The sequence below is a fragment of the Dryobates pubescens genome, chromosome 8, assembly GCF_014839835.1.
Source record: "Dryobates pubescens isolate bDryPub1 chromosome 8, bDryPub1.pri, whole genome shotgun sequence".
Lineage (NCBI taxonomy): Eukaryota > Metazoa > Chordata > Aves > Piciformes > Picidae > Dryobates > Dryobates pubescens.
Genome location: NC_071619.1, coordinates 43,406,430 through 43,428,716, shown reverse-complemented (window position 1 = coordinate 43,428,716; position 22,287 = coordinate 43,406,430). Strand labels below are relative to the sequence as shown.

The following is a 22,287-nucleotide window of genomic DNA, read 5'->3' as shown; positions in this document are numbered from 1 at the left end:
TTGGTGACACTGTAAGCAAGAACTGGAATTCTCTGTCAGGCTTGCTCACCCTGAATCACAAGACAAAGTGTTTATGTGAACTCAGGCCTGATTTTCATCAGCTCTTTCATGAGCTGCCCTTTCTGTGGGATGCTCCTTCGGGTCCCTCATTCCAAGCGGCGTTTCCATCCTTAGATGAACCTGGCTGCCAGCTCACAAATTCGGTAGCAGTTTGTGAAGCAAAGGATGTTATTCCAGTTATAGTAAGTGCTGGAGTCTGTGTTTCCCTTGATGTGAATTGCAGCACATTTTTCTGCAAAGAGTAAATTGGGTTCCCCAGGCTTCCAGAACCTGTAAAAGAGAGTTCCTCTGTTGGGTGTGCATCAACATCATGCAGCTGTGGAAAAGGAGGAGTGAGGCTGCTGTGACAAGGATCAGGAGTCATAGTTTTGCCTAGAAAACCAGTGCAGTGCTCTGACTTACAGGGCAGTTGGAGGCAGAGATCCCTCTCTGATACGTACCTGCCTCAGACACTGTCTTAGTCACTTGGACTGGGAGCTGTGAATGCCAGGAGCTTCCTCACTCCCCTGGAATACTCACGTGTCTGCCGGCTGGTATGGAGTCTGGGCCACCCATTGCCACTGCCTGTTTTCATAAGCAGTTAAGCCTATGTAGTATTTTGCTTCATAGTCCTTAGTAAATATTCCTTTTGCCACACTGGAGAGGAACTCCTGGAAAAAACCAGGATGTCTGTGAGGGGCAGGACTGAGCAGAGGGAGGCAGGAGGAATTCCCAACGGGTGGGGCTGGGGGCAGAAGGGATGCAGAAAAAGGATGCCCCCTCACTTGCAGCAAAAGCAGGGGCTCTGAGTCCCCTCCAAGGCAGGGCTCTGTGTCTCTGGCTGCTGTGTCCTTCTCTCAGCCCTGCACATACCTAATCTGCTTTGCTGTTGATCACCACCAGGTGGGCACCCATCCCAGTGCAGTTCTGCTCACTCTCAGACCAGGACATCTTATCAGAGGATAGATAATAGCACTTCTCTTGAAAGGGTCTCCAGCCATCTGGGCAGCACATCCACTTCTCCCCTGTGGAAGAGGAAAAAGATAAAATCCTGCTTTTGAACAAGATGCTCTCTCTTCCATCTCTGTGAGCTCAGTGCAGAGTCCCAGGGTTTAGGGTGATGAGGGGACTGGAGAATCTCTCTGGTGAGGAGAGGCTGAGAGACCTGGGGCTCTTTAACCTGGAAGAGAGAAGACTGGGAGGGAATTCTTAGCAGTGTTTATCAATATTTAAAGGATGGGGATCAAGAGGATAGGGCTGAGCTGTTTTCAGTGGTGCCTAGTGACAGGACAAGGGGCAATGGGCACAAACCAGAGCACAGGAGGCTTCACTTAAACATAAATAAAAACTTCCCTGAGTGGGTGCTGGAACAGGCTGCCCAGAGAGGCTGTGGAGTCTCCTTCCTTGGAGACTTCCTAAAGCTGCCTGGACATTGCAGTCCTGTGCAACATGATCTAGGTGAACCTGCTCTGGCAGGGAAGCTGGGCTAGATGATCCTCAAGGGTTTCTTCCAACTCCTACCAGTCTGTGATTCTGTGTTAGAGAGGGAGTTTGAACCACACCTTTAACCTGTACAGAGGTAAACACTTTCTGCTATACTCCAGAAGTAAATTTGCCAACAGCCTAACAGGCTGCTGGCAGAGGACCCCTCCCTGAAGTGCCTTTTGTAGAAGCATTTTGTTCACAAAAACACTTGGAGATCCTTGACTCCACTCCAACCATTGTCTACCACATCACTCTGCATCACATCGCTGTGTCTTTGAACCCCTGCAGTGATGGGGACTTAACCACCTCCCAGAGGAGCCTATTGCAGTGTTTGAGAACCCTGTAGGTGGAAGTTTCTCTGTCTGTTCTGCCTGTTAATGTAGACCCTTTTTGCTGAGAGATGCAGTTTCTGCCTTGCCCTTCCTGAGGAAGCAAGATGGGAAGTAGTTGGCTCATGCTCATCTGAGGACAATCACAGTATCACCAAGGCTAGAAGAGACCTCAAAGATCATCAAGTCCAACCTGTCACCACAGACCTCATGACTAGACCATGGCACCAAGTGCCACATCCAGTCCCCTCTTGAACCCCTCCAGGGACGGTGACTCCACCACCTCCCTGGGCAGCACATACCAATGGCCAATGACTCTCTCAGTGAGGAGCTTTCTCCTCACCTCCAGCCTAAACTTCCCCTGGTGCAGCTTGAGACTGTCCTCTTGTTCTGGTGCTGGTTGCCTGGGAGAAGAGACCAACCCCCACCTGGCTACAACCTCCCTTCAGGTAGTTGCAGAGAGCAATGAGGTCACCCCTGAGCCTCCTCTCCTCCAGGCTAAGCAACCCCAGCTCCCTCAGCCTCTCCTCACAGGGCTGTGCTCCAGACCCCTCCCCAGCCTTGTTGCCCTTGTTGCCCTTCTCTCAATGTCCTTCTTAAACTGAGGGGCCCAGAACTGGACACAGGACTCAAGGTGTGGCCTAATCAGTGCTGAGTCCAGGGCAGAATGACTTCCCTGCTCCTGCTGGCCACACTGTTCCTGATGCAGGCCAGGATGCCATTGGCCTTCTTGGCCCCCTGGGCACACTGCTGGCTCATGTTTAGGCGGCTGTCAATCAGCACCCCCAGGTCCATCAGAGAAGTGTTGTCCAAGTGCTCAGCTCTCTGCACATGCAGATTGGCAGAGAGGTACAGTAAAGTGCTCTGACAGTCTTGCTGCCACCACAGTCAGGTTCTTACACTAGCAAGCTTTTCCTAGAGGTTTGCCTTGTAGCCAGGAAGTCACATGGCAGATTAAAAACCTGCAGAGACATTCTCTCAAAGCTCAAGGCTGCAAGAGGAAAGATCTCTGAAATTAGTTTGGGAATTTGCACTGCAGGAATTCTGGCACTTGCCATGGGGCTGTTCAGTCTGGAGAAGAGAAGGCTCTGAGGAGACCTAATTGTGGCCTTCCAGAATCTGAAGGGGGCTCCAAGAAAGCTGGGGAGAGACTTTTGAGGGTGTCAGGGAGCGATAGGACTGGGGGAATGGGAAAAAGTAGAAATGGGTATTGGATGTTGGGAAGTTCTTCCCCATGAGGGTAGTGAGACACTGGCACAGGTTGCCCAGGGAGGTGGTAGAAGCCTCATCCCTGGAGGTTTTTAAGGCCAGTCTGGATTTGGCTCTGGGCAAGCTGTGCCAGGGGAGGTTCAGGCTGGATGTTAGGAAGAAGTTCTTCACAGAAAGAGAGATTTGCCATTGGGATGTGCTGCCCAGGGAAGTGGTGGAGTCACCATCACTGAAGGTGATAAAGAGGAGACTGGATGAGGCACTTGGTGCCATGGTTTAGTTGATTAGATGGTGTTGGGTGATAGGTTGGACTCGATGATCTCTGAGGTATTTTCCAACCTGGTTAATTCTATTCTATTCTATTCTATTCTATTCTATTCTATTCTATTCTATTCTATTCTATTCTATTCTATTCTATTCTATGATGTCCATGCCCATGGAAGGGGGGTTGGAACTAGATGCTCCTTGAGGTGCCTTCCAACCCTGACAGTTCTATGATTCCATGTGTGACTGCAGCCCAGCCCCCCAGCTACTCTAAACTCTTTTTGTTACACTGCCCATGAGGCTTCCATGAGCAAGCAGTGAGCAAGCACAGGGAGTGGAGATTGACTGAACCAGCACTTACAGTAGGATGAAACACATGGAGTGAGATTAGTGACTTGGACTACCAGCTGAGGGGTTGTGTGAAGGCCAGTGAGAGGGGAAGAGCAGTAAGGGTAGCCAAAGGTAGGTCCAGAACAACCCATCCTCTTTTATTGGCCCAGAAGATATTTTCCTAGTATCCTGAATACAGTTAAGTAGTACAGCATTTTCTTCCCTCAGTTCTCCAGCTTCCTTCAAACAATCCAGCTCTATCTGACACTCCAGCCTCACAAAAAATGTTGGTGAGGTTCTTAGTGTTGCTCATAAGAATCTTATCATCACTCACCGTTTCCTGCAGATGCACTGGGAACGCAGCACCATTCTGGAGCATTCTGCAGCAGAGCCTGGCACTGGCCATAGTTTCCATGAAGGAAAACCACTGGGAAGAAAGGAAAGAGAAGGAAAGTGCTAATGTCACCCTTTTCTCCTCCTTCAAGGGCACTCTGTGCTATCCACCACCTTCTGGCTGAGAACCCCCCGAGAGACTGACACATCAGCAAGCTCTGAAATGTGGATTGATCAAGAAGATGAGAAACAGCAGGCCACTTCTCCCCCTTGTCTGGTCCTCCTTTGAAGAGGCATTGAGCAGGTGAGCTCTTCTCACCTATTTTGCCTGAGAGACTGGTTTTGCCAGTTGACATCCTTTGAGGATGGGGTCAGGAAAGGGTCAAAAAAGTCATGGGATAAGCTCTGTAAAGGTGGAATGTTAGTGTTACATTCACTCACTCTTCCCAGGTATGGCAGATTTAGAGCAGCACTTTTACCATTACCAAGAAGGGGTAGAACTGCTGAGTGCTGAGGCCTCACTCAAGGGAGTTAAGAAGCAACACAGAAGAGTGGTTCAGGACAGTACAAGCAAAGGATTTCTGTTCCAGTCAGTGCAGGCAGTGTGGGTGGGATGCATCTGAAGCATTTTGATGAATTCTGCTCCCAGTCTGCTAAAATATAGATGGCCTGGCCTGAGTATTTCCAAGGACATCACACTGGCTCCTTGGCTGCACATGCAGCACTGAGAGACCAGGTTAGGAGAGCCAACATCCAACAGCCAGACCTTTAGGAACCTACTCAGATGCCCTCTAACACCAAAGAGACCTCTCAGCTCCTGGTGAGAGGGCAGAAACTGGCTGGTGAGATCCTGGACTGGCTTTATTCAGCCAGGTGGGAAAGTGAGAGGACAAGTGAGAAGGCCCTGTCAGGGGATGAACCTTAGCTGTGGAAGGAACCCTACTCACTGACTGAGGGCAGAGGCAGGAGAGGGACAGCAGAAATGGCTGTTTGAGTGAAGGACATTTGCATGCTGGCAGAGAGACAAGCATAGCAGAAAACTGCTCCTTTCACCACGGGGGAATTACAGGACCCTGCAACCCACCAAGGCAGATGGTTACAAAGGCAGTTTTGATGGCAAGGACAAAACCAAGGAAGAACCAGGGGTTCAGCCAGGAGCAGCTCCTCCCTTCTGCTGGGCCTGAAAAACACAAGGCAAGAGTAGGAATCCCCCAGCCCAGAGCTGGGGGTACCTGTACCCCTGCAACCTCCTGGGACCCAATTTCCAAGGACTGGGGAGCCCAACAGATGCTGTAACCAGGTCCTGGTGCTCATCATTAGAAGTGGGTCATGCCACAGAGTAGGACAGCAGAGTGGCTGCCCTGGCATTGCTCTTTTATTTCACTTTTTGTCACAAGCCCTGTCTGTACTCTTGCTAAACCACACTCTTTCTTTCTTCATCCTGTCACACCCCTTTTCTCCTCAACACATCTTCCTTGTCCTCTTGCCCTTGTCTTTCCAGACCTCCCTCTTTACCTCTCTTTAGAGCCTCTTTCTTTCAGTTAGCTCTATTTTGGCTCTAACACCCAAGCCTTTTTATTTGACAGCATATGGTCACTCAAAGGAATGGTTGTCCAGCTCAGTGTTTGCGGAGGCAGGCACATACAAGATTGCTTCCACACAGAGGATGGGCACTTTGAGGCTCTTGGAAGAGCCCTCTCTTGGTTCTCCTCTGAGACAGCAGAGATAGGAGCAGTGACTTCTGCTCAGCTTGGTGCTGATTGTTTTGGCTGGTTTATGGCAGTAGGATAGCACTCCTCAGCCCCATCATTTACAGAAAAGACACTGAAGGGGGTAGCACACCACAGTCTGCCTGGACTTTCATTCCCCCTGACTCTGGGAAACAGGTCATGCTGCTAGCCCAGGCACTCCCTAGTTCCCTCATCTGCTGCTTTGCTCTTCTGCTGCTTTGCTAAGCCCCCTCTCCGGGTACGAGGCCAGCCACTGTATAATGACTGTTATCTATCCCAACCCTGAATTTCCCCTCACCTCCCCCTTCTTTTACAAGAGGACAGAAATAAAGGGTTTGTGGTTACCTGCAGCTCCATGCCTGACTGTCCCTCGGCAGTTCATTATCTCTGCTACAGTATCACTCTTCTCCAGGAATTCACATTTCCACCGTGGCCACAAATGCAGCCTTCCTCCTGCACAGAGGGCTGCACTAGGACAATTCCCTCACTAATGAGGAGCCTCTACAGTCTCTACGCTGGTATGCAGAGAAAGCTGTGCCTGTCTTGGGTGTTCCCCACAGCACATGGAGATGGGGAAACTTTCAGCATTTCTCTGCCAGAACATTTCACAAGATGTTTGTTGCAACACAGAAAGTCATAGAGGCAAAAGAAAACAGAGGAAGAGCAGCATCATTCCAGGCCAGACCACCTCCCTTTGCACATACTCATGCAGCTTCACAGGACACTCCACTGCTCTTACCTCTCTGGTGTTTGTTCTTATGGGAACAGGATGCTCAGGGTGGAGCCACCACCCCTGGAAGTATTCAAAAACATGTAGACATGGCACTTTGGGACATGGCTCAATGGATATGGTGGTGTTGGATTGACAGTTGTGCTTGATGATCTCAGAGCTGTCTTTTCCAGCCTCTCGTGGTGAGTACATGGGTGGGGCACTGGGTGCCATGGTTTAGTTGATCAGATGGTGTTGGGTGATAGGTTGGACTTGATGATCTCAAAGGTCTTTTCCAACCTGGTCTATTCTATTCTATTCTATTCTATTCTATTCTATTCTATTCTATTCTATTCTATTCTATTCATTTGCTAGAAAAGTACCTCAGAACATTCCACTAAAGGCAGTCAAAAAATGGCAGGAAGGTTTGTCTGTGCCCAGGTCTGGGCAAGTCCCCATGTCAAACCTGAGCCCAGTCACACAGTGCACAAAAAAGAACTTGTCAACACTGGTTTCAACTAATCATTCAGGAGCAGAGGATGAAGCTTTGAATGAAGAGTTGCACATGAGCTGTCATTATGGAGCTGGAGGTCACAGGGGATCAAGTTTTACTTGGTCATGCAAAAAGGTACAACCATATGTGATGGCTCCAGCACTGCTCAAGGGGACTGGATTCAAAACCCGAAGGATAATGTATCCCTAAGGATAAAAGGGCTGGGGTTGGAGTGGCTGGAGAGCTGCCAAACAGAAAGGGAACTGGGGGTGCTGATTGACAGCTACCTAAACATGAGCCAGCAGTGTGCCCAGGTGGCCAAGAAGGCCAATGGCATCCTGGCCTGCATCAGGAATAGTGTGGCCAGCAGGAGCAGGGAGGTCATTGTGCCCCTGGACTCTGCACTGGTTTAGGCCACACCTTGAGTCCTGTGTCCAGTTCTGGGCCCCTCAGTTTAAGAAGGACATTGAGAGACTTGAAGGTGTCCAGAGAAGGGCAACAAGGCTGGGGAGAGGCCTTGAGCACAGCCCTGTGAGGAGAGGCTGAGGGAGCTGGGGTTGCTTAGCCTGGAGAAGAGAAGGCTCAGGGGTGACCTCATTGCCCTCTACAACTACCTGAAAGGAGGTTGTAGCCAGGAGGGGGTTGGTCTCTTCTCTCTAGCAACCAGCACCAGAACAAGAGGACACAGTCTCTACCTGTGCCAGGGGAAGTTTAGGCTGGAGATAAGGAGAAAGTTCTTCACTGAGAGAGTCATTTGCCATTGGAATGTGCTGCCCAGGGAGGTGGTGGAGTCCCCATCCCTGGAGGTGTTCAAGAGGGGATTGGACGTGGCACTTGGTGCCATGGTCTAGTCATGAGGTCTGTGGTGACAGGTTGGACTTGATGATCTTTGAGGTCTCTTCCAACCTTGGTGATACTGTGATGGATTGTCCTCAGATGAGCATGAGCACAGCTTCTCCTGACTGCCACATCCAATCCCCCCTCGAACACCTCTAGGGACAGTGACTCCACCACCTCCCTGGGCAGCACATTCCAATAGCTAACAACTCTCTCTGGGAAGAACTTCCTCCTCACCTCCAGCCTAAACTTCCCCTGGCACAGGTTGAGACGGTGTCCTCTTGTTCTGGTGCTGCTTGCCTGGGAGAAGAGACCAACCCCCACCTGGCTACAACCTCCCTTCAGGTAGTTGTAGAGAGCAATAAGGTCTCCCCTGCACTAAACCTGTCAAAACAAGGAGCAGGTGGATCAAGCTGCTGAGACTGAAGTGGCTCAGGTGGATTTGGACTGCAACAAAAGAGTTGAATGTCTACAGCTTGGTGGGCACATGGCACCTCAGGTCATCGAGGAAAAGGTGCAACATGCTTGAGCTTGAGGGGTGGCCTTAACCATGGAGACTGTTGCACAGGTAAACCCATGAATGTGAAACACCTGCTGCAGTCAAGCAGCTGAAATGTGAGCGTGGGGAAGCCTGGCAGGCTGCCCACAGCACACTGCCACACACTCACCATGGCAAGTGCCAGGAGCTCACCGTGGTGGAAGCAATCACTGAATAACTGCAAACATAGCCACTAGGCTTTGGGCAGCCTGATCTAGTTGAGGATGCTCCTGCTTACTGCAGATGGGGTTGGACTAGATGACCTGTGGAGCTCCTTTCCAACCCAGACCATTCTATGATTCTATGATAAAGACCCCAGAGTGCCCACAAAGAACCTATTAGGGAAGGCAGTTTGGGTTAGTCCTGCTTCAGGCAAAAGTAAAATTATCTATGGGGTTGCTTTTGCTTAAGGACTTTGGTGCACCTGGTAGATGATGTGGGAGGATGGAGAAGTCTGATGTGTAGCTCAAGGAGATTTTGTTTGGGGTAAGAACTTGGGTTTATGTGTTACTACATCAGCATTATTGTTATTCCTGTTGTTTCTTCTCTCTTGGTGCTGTTCTGTTGAACTCTGCTTATCTCAGCTCACAGGGGTTTGCCTTTTTTATTTGTTACTTTTTTTTCCCCCTCCTGATTCTCCTTCCCATCCAATGGGGTGGGGGTGGCAGGCCAGTGAGCAAGCAGATGTGTGGGGCTCAGTTTCTGACTGGGGCACCGTTGTGTGGTTCTTTGATTACACGAAACACCCACAGCTTAGAGAAGGAAAGAGAGAGCGACACAGCACAGAGCCTTCTTCATTGGTCTGACACTGTATTTTCTCTTCTCTAAGAATTAAGTATTTATTCAGCAAAACTGGTGCAACTAGAGGACATTCTCTGTGGGACTCAGCAAAGAGCAGACATCTCTGCTCAAGGACACAAAGGGAATTGCAGCTCTGAACATTTTAATTCCATTCCGGTCTCTTATGCCTGGAGAAGTCAACATCTCTTGTGAGTCAACATCTCTTCAGCCAGTGACTGCTGAACCCACTCAGAGAGAAGAGAACCCAAGAGCCCAGGACCTGTTTTGGTTACCTCCATGTGTTCCCTGAGCTATTACACGCACTGGTGATGCTGGACACAAGGTAACATCACTTCCAGTTGCATCGTTCCACCCAGCAGAGCGAAGGGGCAGGCTCTAGGCCCTGTACCCCACCCAGCACAGCTCTGCACCGTTCCCAGCACACTGCTCATCAGGATGAGAGCATCTCCATCAAACAGTAACTGCTGCAGCTTCACAGATTCGATGACGATTCCAGCATCCAACATTATTCCAGTTGTTGGGTGCCTCTGAAAACCTATGGATGACAACACAGTCTTCACCATACGTATGGCTTGGTTCACCTATCCTCCAGAACCTGGAACAGAGACAGGCATTAGTCTTCAGTGCACCCTGGAGAGTGCTGCTGGAAAAGCCTCAGCAGGATGCAAGGCTTGCAGGAGAGAGAGAGAAATTCCAGATGCTAATTTATGAACAGACACAATACTGCTCCTCCTGTGCTGATAATCCCCTGGCACCAGCCTCGTGTGGAACCCTGCCTTCTTCCTACAGCCAGGCAGAGTCCTCCTCAGTACTGCTTGGGCAAGCTGCCCACCACTGCTCACTCCATGCATTTCACACTCAGCAAAGGCATGTTTCTGCCTCCAGGGCAAGTTTATCCTCCACAAGAAGACACGGCGAGAGCTGTGCTCCATCTCTTTCACAGCATCACAGCGCTGGCTGTGCCCATGCATATTATGGTGCGTGGTAGGGGCACTATGGAGGTCAGACCAACTTGGACCTCTCTGAAGGATTCTTCCTGCTGGCAAGACACAGCTTCCTCTGTGCCTACAGCATTGATGGCCATGTCACAGGTAGATAATGACTGGTGCAAGGATGGGGCACTGAGAACCTCAGCCCGTTGTGAACACAGCCCTCTGCTGCTCCATGGCTGACCTCTCACCAGAGGCCTCTCCAGTCTCAGACACCCTTACATCTCCTGTACTTTCTTGCACTACCACCAAAGGTTCTCCATGTAAGGATACTCACGCTGCTGTCTCATTAAATGGAGTCTGGTCCACCCAGTGCCACCCTTCCAGCTCCTGTGCTTTCAGACCAATGTAGTAGTTCTCTCCTTTTCTATATTTTTGCAGCTCCTTAGAGAGGAAATTCTGGAAATCAAAGAGAGTGCAGTGTCCATGAGGTGCAGGACTAAGCAGAGGGAGGCAGCAGGAGTTCCACGTGGGGTGGGGCTGGTGGCAGAGGGAAGCTGGTACTGAAGTGATGCAGAAAAGACATGTCATAGAATCAGTTGGGAAAGACCTCTAAGAGCAACCTAAGACCACCATGGACATGAAACCATGTCCCAGAATGCCATGTCCACACATTTTTTGAAGACTCCCAGGGATGGTGACTCCCATCACCTCCTAGGGCAACCTGTTCCAGTGCCTGACCATGCAAATCTTTCCTAATATCCAATCTAGACCTCCCATGGTACAACTTGAGGGCATTTTCTCTTGTCCCATCACTTGTTGCTAGGGAAAAGAGGCTGACCCCCACCTCACTACAACCTCCTTTTAGGTAGTTGTAGAGAGCAATGAGGTCTCTGCTCAGCCTCCTCTTCTACAGACTAAATAATCAGCCACTCCTCGTACAACTTGCTCACTGGACCCTTCACCAGCTTCATTGCCCTACTCTGGACATCTTTCCTGTAGTGGGGGGCTCAGAACTGAACACAGTGTTCCAGATGTGGGTGGCCTCACCAGTGCTTAGTACAGGAGCACTGCCACTTCCCTACTCCTGCTGGCCATACTGTTCCTGATACAGGCCAGGATGCTGCTGGCCTTCTTGGCCACCTGGGCACACTGCAGGCTCATGTTCAGTCAGCTGTCACCCAGCACCCCCAGGTCCTTTTCTGCCAGGCAACTTTCTGGCCACTCTGTCCCAAGCCTGGTGCACTGCATGGGGCTGTTGTGACCCAAGCACAGGATCTGGCACTTGGCTTTGTTAAACATCATACTACTGATCTCAGTTTATCAATCCAGCCTGTCCAGATCCCTTTGCAGAGCCTTTCTACTCTCACACAGATCAACGCTCTCACCCAACTTAATATCATCTGCACCCTTGTTGAGGGTGCACTCAATCCCCTCATCAGGGTCACTGATAAAGATAATAAAGAGAACTGGCCCCAGCAGTGAGCCCTGAAGACCACCAGTAGTGACCCTCTGCCAACTGGATTTATGTCCATTCACCACCACCCTTCTTCTCATGTCTTCTCCCTTGCAGCACAAGCAGGGACACTCAGTCCCCTCCAAGACATGGTTCTGTGTCTCTGGCTGCTGTGTCCTTCTCTCAGCCCTGCACATACCTGCTCTGCTTTGCTGTTGATCACCACCAGGTGGGCACCCATCCCAGTGCAGTTCTGCTCACTCTCAGCCCAGGAGAGTTTATCACTGGAGAGGTAATAGCAGCTTTCCTGAAAGAGTTTCCAGTCCCTCGGGCAGCACTTCCAGCCTAGCCCTGTGTGGGAAGAGACCACACTGATGAATGCTGGTAACAAGAGAGCTGCCCATGCCAAGGGTGATGCTCATGTTCCACTTTCCCTCAAAGGAAGTGCTTGAAAAAACAGTAGAGGTGTTTCTTCCCATTGCTTTGGGGTATGACCAGTGAGCTCTGAGCACACAAACCAGTGGTGATCTTGTAACATGATCTCAGGTCTTGACAAAGTTCTTTTGGTGATACAGTTTGACTTCTCTTTGTACAGTTTCCTTCGAGCCTTTAGCCCAAGGGAACAGGAGATACTGCTTCTTTCCCTGACTAGAGGGAAATTTAACCTTTCCTGTGCCACCTGATGTTATCCCTTTTGTTTTATCAGTGCTCACAGCCACCCAGCCCTCTAGGACATCATTAACGTGGCCCTCTCCTCCCTCTAAGTTGTTAGCAGGAAATCCTTCCCACCTCTGGAGTCTGCCTCTCAGGAGTCTGCTCCCACTGTTACTTGCTGTCAGAGCAGACCTCAGCATTCATTGTCCCCATCCTAAGGACCTCCTGTGCCCTTGCCAGCACTACTGACCTTTGCTTTGTGGCAGTGCTGACATGCATCGCCACTCCATGAATGTCTGCTGCAGGGCTGTGGGCTGGTCACCGCTAGGGCAGAAGGAAGCAGCTGGAAAGGGAGAAGAAAGGCAGCAGAAAGAGACCTTCCTCTTGACTCCTCACACACCATCTCCAGGCTTCACTCATATTTCCCCTCTGAGCATCACCTCTCCTCCAGCTGCCTTTCCATTTCACAAGGGGTAGCTGCCAGCCTCTCAGAAGGAGCATTTCTGCTCCCGGCACCCCACAGCTGCCTGCAAGGACTCCTTTGCCCACTGACTGATAGGATCCAACCAGGATGACCTGCTCAACAAAGCTAGAGATGCCTGTGACCCACCCAAAGAGCACCTAGTGGCCATATCCAGCCTGTAGCACCAAGCAGCTGCCATCAGATCCCCTGGGGTGCTGTGCAGCTAAAGGTGTGGGGTTAGTGGACTCCTGGTCCACAGCTCTGAGAAAACTGGCCAAAAATAGTGGTATGGCTGTCCTCCTAGACAGAAAAAAGACACTGTTCCACATCAGAGTAGAGGGATGACTGGAAGGAACATCATGCTGAATACATGCCAGAAAAGATGGGCTTGATTCCACCCAGCCACAAGCATTTAGCATGTAGATACCTAAAGCCAAGCTGCCTGAATAGATCCCTTTACAATCAAGGAATAAAAAGCAGTCCTTCAGCAGCACAGTTTCTCTCTTCCTAAGCTGGACATCCACATCCAGTTTGGATGAGTAACACATCAGATGTGCCTGTTTCATCAGCCACAGACTCCCCTGGTGAAGCTAACCACACACAGCTAGACCTGATGAAACCAAGGTGGAAAGTGAGCTCCTAGGACTTACCGGCTACTACAGGGGAAATAATGCAGTGCTAGTGGCAGGGGTCAGCAGGCCACATTCACTACCCAAAGGACTTATCACCAACTCAAATACTCAGGGATATTGATTAGAAGCTGATTGGCATGTGCTCAGCAATACAGATGTCTGCTTTTATCAACTATTTAACTTAGAAGTATCAATACCAGTGAGGAGGGCAGAGGAATCCTAGAGGCTTCTGCACCCAAGTAGTGAATACTTATCATGGAAGAGGGCTCAGAGGAGATGGGCAAGGGCAGGCTGTGACTGACCACACCTGTTGCAAAGGAAGGTGACCTTATCTCAGCACAAAGGGGCCCGACAAAGGCCTGTGTTCTAGTTCAGCTGCATGAATGAAGCAGTTGTGTCAGCTGAGTGAATTGGCCAGCTGTATAACCATTCATTCCACTAAAGCAGGGCAGTGTCTTCCCAAGTCAGGCAGACTAGAGTTGGGCAAGGGTGTACACGGCTTAGCTTAAAAAACCTCTATGTAAAAACCTGACCTACTAACAAAAACATCTCTGAACAGACCAGTAGGCCTGGGCTGGCTTTAACCCATGTATTCCTTCTTGATCTCTGGGGGCACTGAGTGTCTCAATGCCAAGCACACTGCAGAGACTGATGCGAGAGCCACACACAGTATGGTGATTCCACTGTGTGGCACCTGCTACCCTCTGCCAAGTGCAATTTGTCCTTGTGTTTCCATTTAAATTCATGGCAGTGTCACTCCACTGGGTCAAAGTGCTAGATAGCATCAAGCACATTTGCCATTAAGATTAAAACAGGTGGCCAGAGAGCATCTGACTCTAAGAGCCCACTCTAGACTTCCTCTACCCTGCCTGTGAGAAGTGACACATCTGGGAAGCCAGCCATGCAAACTGCAGGGACTTGGGAACTGATGGCAAAAGGAAGGGCAGCAATTTATCCATAAACCCCCTCCCAGAGTCTATTATTGGCAATTTGTGCAAACATGCCATAAATGGTTGTTAGCAGGAGTGAGCAGTGAGCACAATCTCATATCCTACTATCAGTCAGGGTTGGAAGGGACCACAAGGATCATCTAGTTCCAACCCCCCTGCCATGGGCAGGGACACCCCACACTAGATCAGGCTGGCCAGAGCCTCATCCAGCCTGGTCTTAAACACCTCCCTGGACAACCCATTCCAGGGCTTCACCACTCTCATGGTGATCTCCACAAACTCCCTGTGCAAGAATAATTTTTCAATGAATTATTTGAGCATCCTGCAGTTAATGCTAAAAGGTGAGAGGTCTGCACCATGCAGCTGATGCTGGAGATGCCAGCACTGTGAAAATTTTTTCCACTGGATCACCAAGTGTGTCCCATCACCTTAGAGAGCTCAAGTGCAGATTCAGCTCTCTGGTGCTCTGCTCCCCATTTTTTTTCACCCTTTGCTGAATGTAATAAAGTTCTTTTTGTGTGATATGGAGGTAGAGAATTGTTCCACTGTTCCAAAGAGGCCATGCAAGGTGGGGGGACACAGTCTGGGAACACTGAAAAGACCCAGGGTAAACAGGTGAAGATTTGGAGGATGTATGCTGACAAGCTCCATGTAGAAGGACCTTGGAGTCCTGGTGGACAGAAAGTTACCCATGGGACAGCAACATGCCCTTGTGGCCAAGAAGGCCTATGGTATTCTGAGGTGTATGGAGAAGAGTGTGGCCAGCAGGTCGAGGGAGATTCTCCTCTTCCTCTACTCCACCCTGGTGAAATCATGTCTAGAGTGTTGTGTCCAGTTCTGGGCTCCTAAGTTCAACAGGTACAGGGAAATGCTGGCAAGAATCCATTGGAGGGCTACAAGGGTAATAAAGGCTACAGAACATCCTTATGAGGAAAGGCTGAGAGACCTGAGGCTGTTTAGCCTGGAGAGGGCTGAGAGGGGATCTTATTAATGTTTACAAACATCTGAAGGGTGGCTGCCAAGAAGAAGGAGCCGGTCTTGTTTCAGGGGTGCCCTGTGGCAAGAGGCACAAATTGCAAGGCACAAAATTCCACTTCAACACGAGGAAAAACTTCTTTACTGTGAAGGTAATGGAGAACTGGACCATGCTGCTCAGAGAGGTTGTGAGGCCTCTTCCTCTAGAGACTTTCAAAACCCACCTGGACACATTCCTGTGTGGCCTGTCCAAGGTGACCCTGCTTTGGCAGTGGCCTGGAGGTCCCTTCCAACCCCTGCCATTCTAAGATTCTATATACAAAGTCAGGGCAGAAAAGCCCAGGACCCAGAAAGCCCAAACAACCCTGAAGTGCTGAAGATCATCATGCTTCAAGTAGGGTGACTAGAGCCCTCCAAAGGCCTCATTTCACCCAACCTTTCCCACTGTACTAAGACAGAGGATGGATATAACAGACCCATCTAGCATGATGCTGTGGTTGTCCTAGCTTCCACATACCAGCTGGCCAAAACACATGGTTTGGCTGGGCCTACAAGAGAGAACTTGAGTCATGTCACAACTCTACCCTTAAATCCCCAATGTTTAAGCAGCCAGCAAATAGTCTGCTCCTCAACATGTCTTTCCAATGTTCCACATTCAGGTTTTCTGAGCCCAAATATTGGTGCTTATGTCTTTTCTCATGACAAAATCCTTTCTGAGTAAAAGTTGCCTCCTGGTTAAGAAGATATGGGACTCTGGGCTCTGATTTCTCTGCTTTACTCCCAGCACTTCCCCCAGACCTCCCTCCTACAACCAGCTTGCACATACTCACCAAGGAGAGCAATAGCAAGGGCAAGGCACACCAAGAAGAGCAGCAGCGAGATCAGCCACGGGAGCCATGCTGGGTATTTCTGAGGATGGTGCTCACACTTCTTTGTCTTGGGAGGTACTGAAAGTGAAGGAACACACCAAACACAACACCACAGTCTACCATGCTTCAGTAAGCCCAAGTGAGTAAGTGGGGTAAAGAGACAGCAGGACTCAGTGCAAGACAGAAGTAAAGAAGCTTCAGGAGAGTCTGTTATTAATAATAAGCTTGAGAGAGAGACCTCTTCCATTGGTCAGCAGGGAAGCCCTCAGTCTGCCAGCAGCCAGGTGTGTCTGTCAGCCAAGCCTAGTAAGCAAGGCTTCCAGAAACCTGCTGCTTGGGCAAGCCCTCTGACTGCTTCCCAAAGCCTGGGGGCCAAAGGCATTATTTTTTGATATCAGAAGATAAAATATTCACAGAAAGACAAGACCCAGATTTCTCCAGCCAAACTGTTCTTCTAGCTAGAACTTTTGTCTGCAGTGAAAACAAGGACCTGGATCATGATCTGGAGTCCAGTTACCTACTTTGCCCAATCCACTTCTAAATGATTTTGTGGTGTGCTGCATGCCCACAGACTTGTGCTGAGTCAGCCCTGTGCATCCCACACTCACACGCAGGTGGCAGAGCACACACTGCCAGTATGCAGGCAGCTCACCAGGGTGACTGAAGCACAGAAGTGCACACTCAGTGGCTTAATGCTTGCATTGTGTCCAGCAGGATCACAGCACAACAGACCTGTTGAGCGTATGCTGGTTATTCAGCATGGAAATCCAACATCTTCTAGGCACGTGCAACAAGTGTGGTGCCACACAGATGCCAGTGTTTCTACCTGGGAAACCCTGGCTGGAAATGCAGGAGCTGTAACTGCACTGTGGTGTAAAACACACCCTGGTAGTCTCTGCCATCTCCTGCCACAGATCATATGTTGTTTGATTAGCTGTTGCCTTCTCCTTCCCATCCTCCAGTGAGTGCCAATTTTGGTAGCTCTCGAGCCCACCTGGAAGAGGCTGCTAAATGCCATTGCCAACAAGGAGTCTGCATGGACAGAGAAACCACTCAGAAGCACAACAGAGCAGCAAGACTCCTTCAGGCTTTCAATCATTTTCAACCATAACTCTTGTCCTAGCAGCATATCATGAGGCTGAGACATTACCACTGTGTGCAAGAGTATTGCTACCAGCAATGCGTCCTCCTGGCCAAGGCAGCCAACAGTGTTCTCAGATGCATTAAGAAGAGTGTGGCCAGCATGCTGAAGGAGGTTCTCCTCCCCATCTACTCTGCCCTGATGAGGCCATGGCTGGAGTGTTGTGCATTGTGCATGGCTCTGGGCTCCCCCAGTTCAAGAGAGACAGGGAACTACTGGACAGAGACTGATAGGGAGCCTCAAAGTTGATGAGGGGACTAAAGCATCTCTCTAAGGAGGACAAGCTGAGAGAGCTGGGGCTATTCAGTCTGGAGAAGACTGAGAAGGGATCTTATCAATGCTTATCAGTATCTAAAGGATATCAAGAGGATGTCAAGAGGATGGGCTCTTTTCAGTGGTGTCTAGACATAGGACCTTGAGTACTGTGTCCAGTTCTGGGCCCCTCAGTTTAAGAAGGACATTGAGACACTTGAACATGTCCAGAGAAGGGCAACAAGGCTGGGGAGAGGCCTTGAGCATAGCCCTGTGAGGAGAGGCTGAGGGAGCTGGGATTGTTTAGCCTGGAGAAGAGAAGGCTCAGGGGAGACCTCATTGCCCTCTACAACTACCTGAAAGGTGGTTGTAGACAGGAAGGGGTTGGTCTCTTCTCCCAGGCAACCAGCACCAGAACAAGGGGACACAGTCTCAAGCTGTGCCAGGGGAGGTTTAGACTCAAAGTGAGGAGAAAGTTCTTCACTGAGTGAGTCGTTTGGCATTGGGATGTGCTGCCCAGGGAGGTGGTGGAGTCACCGTCCCTGGAGGTGTTCAAGGGGAGATTGGACGTGGCACTTGGTGCCATGGTCTAGTCGTGAGGTCTGTTGGGGCAGGTTGGACTTGATGATCCTTGGGGTCTCTTCCAACCTTAGTTATACTGTGAGACTGTGATACTGTGACAAGGGAAAAGAGGCACAAAGTAGAATATTGGAGGTTTCACTTAAACATAACAGAAAGCTTCTGCACTGTGAGGGTAATAAAGCACTGGACCAGGCTGCCCAGAGAAATTGTGGAGTCTCCTTCCCTGGAGACTTTCAAAACCCACCTGAACATTGCAGTCCTGTGCAACCTGCTCTAAGCCAACCTACTTTAGCAGGGGGGTTGGACTAAGCTATCTGTGGAGGTCCCTTCCAGACTTTGATTCTGTGGTGCTGTGATACTGGACACTTCTCTGACTTCCAAATATAAGTTACAACGAATGTGTGATTGCTGGGGCAGGTGTGCCCAAAGACAGACCCTGAGCACACAGCCAGATTTACAGCCTGTGCCTGGCATCAGCAGCTCATGCAGACATGCCTGGATCAGGTCCCTTTGGAAAAGTTCATTTGAAACAAAATGGGGAACCTCAGCATGGTGTAGATGCTGGCTACACCCAGAAGCAGCTAACCTTGTTGCATTTAAACCAGTGGGCTTTCAAGTCAGCCAGCAGCACGTACATTCATTATTTCCATGACTCATGCCTCAGAGCAGGCAAGGGATAACCTGGAGCTGATTCCTGCTCTGTTTGTGATTGCAAAACTGAGATGAATCTGTAGATAGGCAAGTTAATATCCTTAGCAGCACTAACACTTGATTGATTCATCCTTCCATTCATCTATGTGCATATACCTTCACCCTGCTGGACCTGCTGCTCTGCAGAGTGGGAGCAATGGGCCAGACATGGAGTATCTCTGTGTGCTCCTACTTGTGGCATAATGACTGCTGGATCCATGCTGACCAGAGCATGCCTTAAATTTGAGCAAGCCCTAGTAAAGACAGCATTTTACAACTGTGACTTTTAATGGCAATAAAGAAATCGTTCCTTTGGTGTGGCAATTATTTTCTTAGAAGTGGTAGGCGTTCCTCACAGAAGTTAATCTTCCTCCAGGTCTTAGATAAATCTTTTTCTATGTATTTTAGGGTGGTTTGGCTTTTGTTCTCAAGCCAGTTCTTCCTTTTAACTTTTGGGTCTCTTTTCTCTGAAGAGCAATCTCTCAATTAACCAAGGACATCGGAGCAGTAAGTTTCTGCAGCCAGTGCCACCTCTCACAAAGCTGCAGAGGGCAACTGGCTGCTCAGCTGTAAGGAGACACAGTTGTTCTCTACTCCTGCTCTCTTCACCAGCAGCAATCTGTAGTCTCATAGCCTCACTCTCTCAGAGGCAAGAGCAGTAGCAAGCAGGAATTGGGTTTATTTGCTGACATTGCTGTCGCCCATGTTTAAGGAGGCAGCTACTAGCTCTATTGTATGGGGGCTGAGCACCCATCCTGGACCCTCTACCAGTCATCACTGTTGGTGTTGCAACCAGGGGACTAAGGGAGCTCAAATACTTTCCCTCATGCTCACTTGAAACCAGTTGTTTGTGCTTTCATTAGTCACCTTGTCCATGCTGCAACACAAACCATCTACAGGTTGCCACCTCTTCTTTTGTAGACCTTCCTCGACTCTCTTACTTCAAAACTCCTCCAGTCTCCTGCTCATTTAGTGGCAGACAACTCCTTATTCTCACCAATTTGTCAAGACCAAGTATAGGAACAAGAGTCACAGAAGGAACAAAATCTGTTCCTTGTTCATCAGTTCCCCCCCTCCCAGTTCATCTTGCCCTGGGTAACCCATTCACTGCTTACCTTTGACCTGTGCAGCCGGGGAAGCATCCTTGAACTTCACCTCGGCATAGGTGATTTCCGATGCCATTTAACCACCGAGTGATCAGCTCCCTCTCCTTGGGTTTGCCACCTAATATGTCCCTCGTTCCAGAGGGAGACATCAAGAAGTTACTGAACCTTTTCTGTCTGCTTATTCATCCTTTGTGGACCAAAGAAGGCTGCGCTGGAAGTGCTGGCAAACTCCTGAGATCTCAGAGATGCTCTGATCAAATCTTTGGTTTCTCAGCCCTGGCACTACGAAAACTTCTGAGAGAGGAAAGAAAAATGAGAAGCTGACAACTGAAAAGGAAGTTGCAGCCCTTCTTCCTCATATCATATTTTACATGTTTCCTTTCTTAAACCTCTTGGGTTTTGTCCTTTTTAAACTCTTCTCCCCTCATCTTCCTGCTTTCTGCTGTCTGTTAGTAATGTCACCATTGCTCTTTGGCTTGCAAATATCCTGGGTCTGAGCCCAGTTTAACCCCCAGCACTGCCCAAAGCAAAATGCACTCTGCCCTCATGTGTCTCTTGTGACTGCATTTGCCACATCACGTAGCTCATGCTATGTCTCATCCTGTGAAGTCAGACCCAGCCAGCACTAGAACAGATCTCAGACAGGGAACTGTTCCTGTGTGAGACTGAGAAGTTGCAGCCTTAGGCAAAGGAATAAAAATATCAGAAGTTTAATGTATCCAAGAAGAAAAACAGAAGGATGAAGGCAGGGATGGGGAGGAGAGCAAGCAAAGTAGAATTAAAAAGAAAAGTGTTGGTGGTGGTTTGAGAAGTTATTGTTGAAAGCACACACAGAGTGATTATCACCTTTCTATCAAAACCTGATTTACAGCCTGCAGAAGTTCAGAGCAGTGCTTGGCTCAGGGGCTGAGGCTCCATTTGTGAGACTGAAAAGGACTGGTTTATATTGCTTGCTCCAACACCATCATTCAATTTCCTTTTCTGCTTTCTGGTAAAGGTCTCTGATATTAGCTGGGACAGATGAAGACATGAGACAATGAAGGGATACATTATGAATCAGACTTCTGAGAAGAAATGCCAATGAGTCAGAGTAGCCTGGAGAAAGAGTGAGAAGGGTTAAATCAGCTGACAGGATCAGGAATCACAGAATGGGTTGGGTAGGACCTTTAAAGTTCATAGAATCAATCACAGAGTCATTGAATATCAAATTGGAAGGGACCTCAAGGACCATAGAATCATACAATGGTCTGGGTTAGAAGAGATCTTAAAGATATCTCCTTACAACCCACTGAGATGGATAAGGACACCTCCTACTAGACCAGGATGCTCAAGGCCTCTTCCAACCTGGCTTTGAACACTTTGAGGGTTGAGGTCTCCACAACTTCTCTGAAGAACCTGTTCCAGTGCCTCACCACTCTCATGGAGAATTTCCTCCTAATAGCTAATCTCAATTTAGCTTCTTCTATTGTGAAGCCATTCCTCCTTGTCCTGTCACTGCATGCCAATGTCCCTCTCCAGCTCTCCTGTAGCTGCCTTCAAATACTGGAAAGCTGCTGTAAGGTCTTCCTGAAGCCTTCTCTTTTCCAGGGTGAACAAGCCCAGGTCTCTTGGTTTGACTTCACAGGAGAGGTACCCCAGCCCTCTGATCATCTTCATGTCCTCCTCTGGACATACTGTTACAGTTCCATGTCCTTCTTGTGTTGGGGCCCCAGAGCAGGGTAGAGTACTTTGGTGGGGTCTCACAACAGTGGAGAGGAGGGGGAGAATCCCATCCCTGTATCTGCTGGCCATGCTTCTGTTGATGAAGCCCAGGATTTGCTTTGCTTTCTGGGCAGCCAGTGCACAGTACTGGCTCATATTACCCAAGGAGGTGGTTGGGGCCCCATCTGTGGGGATATTGAAGGTGAGGCTCAACAGGGCTCTGGGAAACCTGATCTAGTTGAGGATGTCACTGCTTACTGCAAAGGGGGTTGGACTAGATGACTTTTGCAGGTTCCTTCCAACCCAGACCATTTTATGATTCTATGTTGAGTTTCTCATCAACTAGCATCCCCAAGTCCTCCTCAGAACTGCTTTTGATCAATTCTCTGCATTTGGGTGTGGGACCTTGTTTCTCTCCTAGGGATTAAGGTCATGGTGGTCATAAGGGGCAGTGCGGAGCCCTTGTAGCCAAGAGAAACACATTAAAAGGCACTGAAGCATAGGGAACAGTGCCCCAAGGCAAGACATTAAGCAGCTAGTAAGGGATGGCAGGATTAGTTCTTCAGAAGAGAAAAGGTATGTTTATTTCCCCCAATTAACAAATTCTCCAACCCAAGCCAGCAGATGATGACACATTGGGATGCATTACCTCACAGCCTGGTTTAATGCCACGAGTGGGAGTGTCACACCTTCAGCCCTTCCTCTCTTGGGTCTGAGCTGCAAGTCTCAGATCTTGGAGATCAGCTACAGATGCTGCAGTTACTTGACACAGCTGCACATCTGATTCCAA

General features: G+C 49.4%; 2 protein-coding genes across 2 annotated transcripts; both read right to left on the bottom strand.

The window, feature by feature from the left end:
• Positions 1-170: 170 nt before the first annotated feature.
• On the bottom strand, positions 171-6,101 carry LOC104296819 (C-type lectin domain family 6 member A-like). The gene is given in 6 exon segments (XM_054163918.1): positions 171-330; positions 580-710; positions 913-1,064; positions 3,991-4,083; positions 5,074-5,169; positions 6,065-6,101. Coding segments are annotated over 6 exon segments (669 nt in total).
• Positions 6,102-9,311: 3,210 nt separating this feature from the next.
• On the bottom strand, positions 9,312-19,878 carry LOC104296820 (C-type lectin domain family 4 member D). Its single transcript, XM_009896671.2, has 6 exons — positions 19,806-19,878; positions 15,987-16,103; positions 12,387-12,479; positions 11,682-11,833; positions 10,364-10,485; positions 9,312-9,692 (listed from the first exon to the last, which is right to left on the bottom strand). The coding sequence occupies exons 1-6, from the start codon at positions 19,870-19,872 to the stop codon at positions 9,548-9,550; spliced, it is 696 nt and encodes a 231-aa protein (XP_009894973.2). The 5' UTR covers positions 19,873-19,878; the 3' UTR covers positions 9,312-9,547.
• Positions 19,879-22,287: the final 2,409 nt, after the last annotated feature.

Coding starts and splice junctions, on each gene's coding strand:
- LOC104296820 (XM_009896671.2), bottom strand. CDS start 19,872: ATGGCATCGGAAATCACCTATGCCGAGGTGAAGTTCAAGGATGCTTCC. Junction 12,480..15,986: donor CCTTGCTATTGCTCTCCTTG/GTGAGTATGTGC, acceptor CTCCCTTTCCAG/CTGCTTCCTTCTGCCCTAGC. Junction 9,693..10,363: donor CCATTTAATGAGACAGCAGC/GTGAGTATCCTT, acceptor TCTCTGTTCCAG/GTTCTGGAGGATAGGTGAAC.